At 50.0% G+C, this 8,034-nt stretch overlaps 1 protein-coding gene across 2 annotated transcripts; it reads right to left on the bottom strand.

Moving 5' to 3' along the window:
• Nucleotides 1-3,323: 3,323 nt before the first annotated feature.
• MT4 (metallothionein 4) lies at nucleotides 3,324-7,843 on the bottom strand. Of its 2 annotated transcripts, none has more exons than XM_033219919.1 (3): nucleotides 7,601-7,843; nucleotides 4,532-4,597; nucleotides 3,324-3,622 (listed from the first exon to the last, which is right to left on the bottom strand). In XM_033219919.1, the coding sequence occupies exons 1-3, from the start codon at nucleotides 7,709-7,711 to the stop codon at nucleotides 3,440-3,442; spliced, it is 360 nt and encodes a 119-aa protein (XP_033075810.1). In that variant the 5' UTR covers nucleotides 7,712-7,843; the 3' UTR covers nucleotides 3,324-3,439. The 2 variants fall into 2 exon arrangements, with proteins under 2 accessions (XP_033075810.1, XP_033075811.1); XM_033219920.1 differs by having other exon boundaries at nucleotides 3,324-3,596; nucleotides 7,601-7,779.
• Nucleotides 7,844-8,034: the final 191 nt, after the last annotated feature.

Raw genomic sequence — 8,034 nt, 5'->3', positions numbered from 1 at the left:
GAGAAGTGTTTCCCAGGGCGTGAACAGTGTTAGTCACCAGAGAAGATGTTTAGGATCACTTGATCACACTGTAACGGCAAATACAAGATCCTGAGTGACAGGGTCCCCAAGTATTCTTTAATACGGGCTTCCCCAGCCCCCGGGCTGCAGCACTGGTCCGTGACCTGTTGGGAACCAGGCTGTGGGGCAAGTGAATGTTACCACCTGAGCTCTGCCTCCTGTCAGATCAGAGGTGGCATTGGAATTCCATTGGAATGAGAACCTTATTGTGAACTGTACATGCGAGGAATCTAGGTTGTGTGCTCCTTATCAGAATGTAACTACAGTTTCATCCCCAAATCATCTCGCCCTGCCCCACCGTCCGTGGAAAAGTAGTCTTCCACCGAAACTTGTTCCTGGTGCCAAAAAGGTCAGGGGCCCATGCTTTAACACATGTGTGTGCTTGTGGTGTATGTGCTGTCTAACGTACAAGGCCCCAGGCAAAGACTCTTCTGCCTGGGTCTGGGGCAGCATTGCCTGCAGCCTCCTCTCTGCCTCATCCATATCGCATAGACAAGAGCGTGGCCTCTGGGTCAGGAGACCTGAGCTCAGTTCCCAGTTCTGTCCCTTAGAAGTCTTGTGAGCCAGGCGCGGTGGCTCAAGCCTGTAATCCCAGCACTTTGGGAGGCCGAGACGGGCAGATCACGAGGTCAGGAGTTCGAGACCATCCTGGCTAACATGGTGAAACCCTGTCTCTACTAAAAAATACAAAAAAAGCTAGCTGGGTGAGGTGGCTGGCGCCTGTAGTCCCAGCTACTTGGGAGGCTGAGGCAGGAGAATGGCGTAAACCCGGGAGGCGGAGCTTGCAGTGAGCTGAGATCCGGCCACTGCACTCCAGCCTGGGCGACAGAGCGAGACTCCGTCTCAAAAAAAAAAAAAAAAAAAAAGTCTTGTGACTTTCAGCCATTGACTTTCCTGGAGCCTCAGCATCTTCATCTGCAAAGTGGAGGATCTAACAGGATCCTATTATCTAACAGGATTCTCTTCCAGCATTGTTAGTGCAGGCCTGCCCCTAACACTTGCAGAGCCTAGGGCAAAATCAAGAATGGAGACCTAGGTGCAGTTCACCCCTTGCTCTTTCCACCCTGACTTCTCCACTCTATGTAGACATAAAAACTCATGTGTCCAATCTCTATTCACACATCCTCCCATCTCTGAATACCTCTGCCCTTGGCCATCCTTCTGGCCCAGGAGCATACAGACTGATGGCATGGTGCACCTTCAGGAAGCATAGACAGGTGGTAGAGGGGGACTACGCAGACCCTAGAACTAGCCTTTGGGGTCCCAGGTACTCAAAGTATTGTCTAGATGGTGCTAGATGGGGAACTTATGGGAGGAATGAGCATGAGTTCTAGTCAGACAGATCTCCTGGGACCCTCGGACTCCTCTCCTGTGGGGAGGAGGAAGACCAGGTCCTCTAAAGTAGAGGGCCCAGAGCAGAGCCCTGGTTGTCTGGCTCTGAAGTGGTCCTGATAGTGCAGAGTCCATGAAATGATGTTTATAAACTGCTTAGGACAATGCTTGGCACTTATTAGGTGTTGAACACATATTAAATGCTCAATAAATATTAGTTATTATTATTATTAATATGCAAATCTGAAGGCTGAATCTCCCTTTCAAGGATGTGATGGGAGTAAGTGAGATCGTGCAGAAGTACCTACTCTAAAGGCATTTGGATAAGATGAGTTGGCATCCCAGTGGGTACTGAGGCTGAGGTTGCAGGGTGAGTGGCCAACCTGTTTGCTGGAGGCACAAGGGACTGTTCTGTCCCCTGGAAGATATAATCCCTTGCAATGTGTCCTTCTCAAGGTGCTTAAGAGCTCTGCAATGACAGAGAATGACTTGGCAGGGGCCTTTTCAGAGATCAATCAACAGAAGCCTAGGATAGGCTGTAGTTCTGCTAAAATCCCTGTTAATGGAGCACCTGCTCTGTGCAGATTCTATGCTACAGTTTCTCTCTACAACTCTGTGAAGGAGATGCATTTCACAGATGAGGAAACTGAGCCTCAACAGGGTAAATGACTTGGTCAAGGTCATGTTGCCAGGGAGGGGTAGAGTGTCTCACTCCCAGAGCCAAGCTGTTTCCATTGCACTATGATTCTGCATCTAAGGCACAACTCATGGACAGAGGGTGAAAAACCTTCCTAGGGAGGCCCCGGCTAAATTCCAAACAGGGATAATGATAGTGTGGATTATGAAAGTGATCAGTTCCAAGAAGCATGCACTAAATCCTGCTAGCTGAGCCTAGCCCACCCTGGGGCTGCTCTGTGACCTTGGCAAAGGCTCTATTCTCACCCACTCCTGCATCTGACGGTTGCTTGACAGAGGCTGGTGGTGGAGGAGGCCGCTGTGGTCTCTGATGAGCCCTAGTTCAGGCCCTTGATGGCATGAATGAAAATCATCTCAGAGCTTGGGTTTGTCTTCAGCTCTGTTGAGGATGGTGGTGTGGGTGAGAGTTGGGGATCACCCCCAGTCTCCAATGCCAGCCTCTAGGGACTTCAGCTTTCTCAGCTGTTTAGCCAAAATGTCATCTCCTAGGAGTTCTGCTTTGGATGTTGTTTCTGCACCTCCACCAGCGTCTTCTTCCTGGTTCATGCCTTCCAGGTCATCCAGTCCTAAAGACTGGTCCAAATAACCAAACCAGGGCAGCTAATGCCCTCAATGTCTTGACCTTGGAGATTTCCTTTAGATACTCACAGCCTTCATTCATGAGTGATTCAGTGCTCAAACCCATTAAACAGCTATGTTTGCACAATGAGGCATTCTGGGCTATGACAGGAGAGCCTGGCCAAGATTAGGTTACCCACAAAGCAGACCCTGTCAAGTAGTTTCTTTGGGTGGAGATCCCAGAAAGCAATGGTGGGGAATTGGGGAGGTGAGGCAAGGAAGGAGGCCACTGTAGGTTATATTAATGAGCAGGCTACTTCTGTGAGCTTTTGAAGCTCAGTGCTTCTAAAGACTTCTGGGAGACAGCATAGAATGAGTCTCAGAGTTGTTCCTTTTGAGGGGTAAAGATGCTGGGATATTTACCCACCAACCTACACTTGTCATTGGCGAAGGGCTGTTCCCAGGGACTTTAGCTCCTCAGTACTCCTGGCCTGCCCTGTGCATGGGTCAAGCAAGCTTGTGCAGGAGGAGAAAGCCCCCAGGCAGAGTCGCAGGAGCTTGCAGTAGGCAGCCATCTGTCACAGGTACAGGTGGGTGGCGGTTACAGGATCTGCAACAGAAGCAGCCCTTTCGGTCCTGTTGGGTGAGGGTAAAACAATGCTCTGAACCACCAGACAACCAAGAGAGTGAAAACTTTATTGCCCCAAGTACTTTACATGAATGTGACCAACACCACATTTGGGCAAATATATAAAAAGCACAACCTATTGTACAATTATTCCACCTTCTCGATTCATGCACTGTACAGACACTTCCCAGGTTTCTCTCCTAGGAAGAGGTGGGCATGATGGATGGGTTTCATGGGCAGCAGCTGCACTTGTCTGAGCCTCCTTTGCAGATGCAGCCCCTGGCACACTTGGCACAGCCCGGCGGGCAGCAGGGACAGCAGCCTGAAAGAGTCAGGAGATGCGCAGATCTGCTATGGGTCAACACTCCCATCTCACCACTGCCCCTCCCACCACTTAGAGGAAGTAGGAAAAGAGGGGTGTGTGCATGGGGTTTCAATCCACATTAGCAAAAATCCTGGGACAGAAAGTTGAGGGATATTAGAACTGGAAGGGATCCCAGGGGCCATCTAGAGTCCATCAGAAGCCCACAGAAGGGAGGTTTGCCAAGGTCATGAGACAGTGGCAAAGGCAAGACTAGAATCTAGGGCTCATGACTCCAGGCCAGTGCTCTATCCCTGTTACCACTCGGCAGAACAGAACCTCCCCTCAGTCTTTTTCCTGCTCCAAACACTATGGATGCCCTCATCCCTGGGTAGGCTGCAGCCATGGAGAGCTCTGCCATAGGTCTCTACACGGTTCTCATTTCAGATATCTCCCAAATGGGTAAAAGGCATCTAGACTCCCTGCCCCCAAGCCCCAGTCCATCATGGCTGGAAGATTGAGGATGGGGATTGGACCTTTCTTTCTTTTCTTTTCTTTCCTTCCTTCCTTCCTTCCTTCCTCCTCCCTCCCTCCCTCCCTCCCTTCCTTCCTTTCTTTTTTGACTGATTTTCACTCTTGTCACCAAGGCTGGAGTGCAATGGCATGATCTCCACTCACTACAGTCTCTGCCTCCTGGGTTCAAGAAATTCTCCTGCCTCAGCCACCCGAGTAGCTGGACTTACAGACACCCACCACCATGCCCAGCTAATTACTGTATTTTTAGTAGAGATGGGGTTTCACCATGTTGGTCAGGCTGGTCTCAAACTCCTGACTTCAGATGATGCACCCACCTCTGCCTCCCAAAATGCTGGGATTACAGACATGAGCCACTGCACCTGGCCTGGATGGGACTTTCCTAACTCCCAGCCCATGGTGCCCCCAGTCACCATACTCACTCTTCCGACACGTTTTACAGTTGCAGGTTGTGCATTTGCAGTTGTCTCCACACATGCAGTTTCCTCCTGGAAGAGAGGACAGCCACCACGAACGTGAGGATGGAGATGGAGTGGGGAACATAAGGCATGATGTCGATTGTCACAGTGGCAAGGCTTCTGGGCTATCCTTGGGGACTGGCTGGACGAGAGGGTGACAAGGCTGCTGAGCATCACCCCAGTGTCAAGAACCGTGCAATAGTCCACAGTCACAGGCCATGGATGGGAACTAGCATGGCTGCATCAATCGTGCCTGGGATAATTGTAAAAATGCAGATTCCTGGGACCAACCCTTGAGATGTTCTGATTCATAAGTCTTGGTGGGGAAATGGAGTCCATATTTTTGAAAAGCAACTCAAATAATTCTTAAGTACAATGAGAACCAACAGACGAGGCCAATGTTTCCAAGCCCAAGGTTCCTCTGAGAACTATCCTCTGAAACTATCCTTTCACACCCTCTTGGCTAGGCATACTGGCTCACGCCTGCAATCTCAGCACTTTGGGAGGCCAAGAGAGGTGAATCACATGAGGCCAGGAGTTTGAGACCAGCTTGGCCAACATGGAGAAACCCCATCTCTAAAAGAAAAAAAAAATTAGCCAGGTGTGGTGGCACACACTTGTAATCTCAGCTACTAGGGAGGCTGAGACATGAGAATCTCTTGAACTTGGGAGATGGAGGTTGCAGTGAGCCGAGATCGTGCCACTGCACTCCAGCCTGGGTGATGGAGTGAGACTCTGTCTTAAAACAAACAAACAAACAAAAAAACCTTTTACACCCTCGTCACCTTCACAAGTCAAGATGAAAACCATGAATGGTTTAAGGAAGGTCAAGGAACGTCAGTGAACTCAAAACAAGAGCCACAGAGCCACACCTTGTTTTGTTTTTTCCTTTCCTTTCCCTTTCCCTCCCCTCTCCTCGCCTCCTCTTCCCTTTCTTTTTCTTTCTTTTCATCGTTCCTTCCTTCCTTCCTCCCTCCCTCTTTCCTTCCTCTCTTTCTTCCTCCCTCCCTTTCTTTTTTCTTTCTTTCTCTCTTTCTCTCGCTCTCTCTCTCTCCCCCTTTCTTTCTCTCTTTCCTTCTTTCTTTCCTTTTTCCTTCTTTCTTTCTTCATTTCTTTTGACAGGGTCTTGCTCTGTCACCTAGGCTGGAGTGCCATGGTGGGAACACAGTTCACTGCAGCCTTAAGCTCCTGGGCTCGAGTGATCTCCCTGCCTCAGCTTCCTGAGTAGCTGGGACCACAGGCACACATCACCACACCTGGCTAATTTTTTTAATTTTTATAGAAACAGGGCCTTAGTATATTGCCCAGGCTGGTCTCAAATTCCTTGGGCATAAGCGATCATCCTGCCTTGGCCTCCCAAAGTGCCAGGATTACAGATGTGAGCCACCACCTTGGTTTTATACCATAATGACCATCTACACTTAAAAAAATTATCCCATCTTTCATTTTGAGTTTCAAAATGCTGGAAGCTTCTGCCTCTTTTGCAAGTTTTTGGTACAGAGATGTCTAGTTAAAAGACAAGGGAGTCTTGTAAGACTTCATTTTCTTTCTTTCTTTCTTTTCTTTTCTTTTTTTTTTTTTTTTTTGAGACGGAGTCTCGCTCTGTCACTCAGGCTGGAGTGCAGTGGCCAGATCTCAGCTCACTGCAAGCTCCACCTCCCGGGTTCACACCATTCTCCTGCCTCAGCCTCCCCAGTAGCTGGGACTACAGGCGCCTGCCACCTCGCCCGGCTAGTTTTTTATAATTTTTAGTAGAGACGGGGTTTCACCGTGTTAGCCAGGATGGTCTCGATCTCCTGACCTCGTGATCCGCCCGTCTCGGCCTCCCAAAGTGCTGGGATTACAGGCTCGAGCCACCGCGCCTGGCCCCCTTCCTTCCTTCCTTCCTTCCTTCCTTCTTTCTTTCTCTTTCTTTCTTTCTTCTTTCTTTCTTTCTTTCTTTCTCTTTCTTTCTTTCTTCTTTCTTTCTTTCTTTCTTTCTTTCTTTCTCTCTCTCTTTCTTTCTTTCTTTCTTTCTTTCTTTCTCTTTCTTTCTTTTCTTTCTCTCTCTCCTTCCTTCCTTCCTTACTTCCTTCCCTTCCTCCCTCCCTCCCTTCCTCCCTTCCTTCCCTCCCTCCTTCCTTCCTTCTTTCCTTTGGTCTTGCTCTATTACCCAGGCTGGAGAGCAGTGGTGCAATCCTAGTTCCCTGCAGCCTTGAACTCTTGGGCTCAAGCGATACTTCCATCTGCGCCTCCTGAGTAGCTGGGACTGAGGTGCACACTACTACACCCAGGTAAGTTAAAAAAAGAATTTGTAGACATAGAGTCTCACTATGTTGCCCAGGCTGATACTGAACTCCTGGTCTCAAGTGATTCTCCTGCCTCAGCCTCAAATTGCTGGGACTACAGTCGTGACCCACAGCACCCAGACTTGTGAGACTTCCTTATACTATTTCCATGATTATAAAAGCCCAGGATGGCTTTGAACCCTGATTTCTCTCCTTCTGACCAACATGCTCCTGTGGAATTAAGCAGCTTCAGTGACTCAAGAGTCCACATAAGTTAGGGGAGTCCACAACTCCCCTGACATCTGCAGGTGCTTAATGGTTTTAGCACTTTCATAGCAGCTCTGGGATGTGGTTGGCTGGGAATAAGGAACCTCAGTCTACAGATGAGGAAAGTGAGGACCAGAAAGAATAAGTGCCAGGGAGGGGATGGCAGCGATGGACCCAAACCAGGTTGCCAGGTTCTGGACCAGAGTTCTCTCCTCACTCTGGTGGGTGCCCTTAGGGGCCAGTGCTAGAAGGACCAAAGTTTGCAGGTCCCCTGTCAGCCATTCCCTGAACCAGGATATCAATTCTAGAAAATCAGGCTGGGAGCCAACAGAGAGTGGGAGCTGCCTCACAGGTGGCCAGTCCACCTGTCAGCTCCCAGGATGAACTCCATTGGTGGCTCCTAATTGGAGGGAAGAGAAGTTTTCATCAGGGACCTGCAGACTCCCTGTAGGAAGCTGGTCCAAGGTTCCCAGGCTCCAGGGAGGGCTTCCTTACTCACCAGACATGCAGACACATTCCCTGGGGTCCATGGTCCAGGTGTCCGAAAGGTTCCAGTGCTGTCACCGCTGGGGAAGGGAGGCTGCGTGATCAGCAGCCAGAGGCTCCCCATTTATAGCCATGTGGGTGTAGTTTGCAGCTCACCCCACCTTTCCCTGGGGCCAGACGCCCTGCACACGGCCCAGTAAGGCACCTTGGGCTGGGAGTTGGGAAGAGTAGGCGGAGGAGGGCAGAGGACAGACCGAGCAGTACAGTCATCTGGGTGGCTTTTCACCAGGGATGCAGGTGGCTGCACCCACCTCACCCACCCACCTGGCAAGGTTTCAGGGAACCAGGCTCAGGCTGAGATGCGCACATGCAGCTCAGATCAGCAGCTACGTCCACCCTGTCTCCACGTCCTATAAGTCCTATGCATTCTGTTATCTGCCATTTCTG

This window comes from Trachypithecus francoisi, unplaced genomic scaffold (genome assembly GCF_009764315.1).
Source record: "Trachypithecus francoisi isolate TF-2019V2 unplaced genomic scaffold, Tfra_2.0 Lachesis_group10, whole genome shotgun sequence".
Taxonomy (NCBI): Eukaryota; Metazoa; Chordata; class Mammalia; order Primates; family Cercopithecidae; genus Trachypithecus; species Trachypithecus francoisi.
This window is presented reverse-complemented; position numbering and strand designations above follow the sequence as displayed.

What these genes read in the sequence shown, in the direction of transcription:
- MT4 (XM_033219919.1), bottom strand. Translation starts at nt 7,711, where the DNA reads ATGGGGAGCCTCTGGCTGCTGATCACGCAGCCTCCCTTCCCCAGCGGT. An exon ending in GGAATGTGTCTGCATGTCTG is followed by an intron (nt 4,598 to 7,600) that starts GTGAGTAAGGAA and finishes CCTCTCTTCCAG; the next exon opens with GAGGAAACTGCATGTGTGGA. An exon ending in CTGTAAAACGTGTCGGAAGA is followed by an intron (nt 3,623 to 4,531) that starts GTGAGTATGGTG and finishes GACCCATAGCAG; the next exon opens with ATCTGCGCATCTCCTGACTC.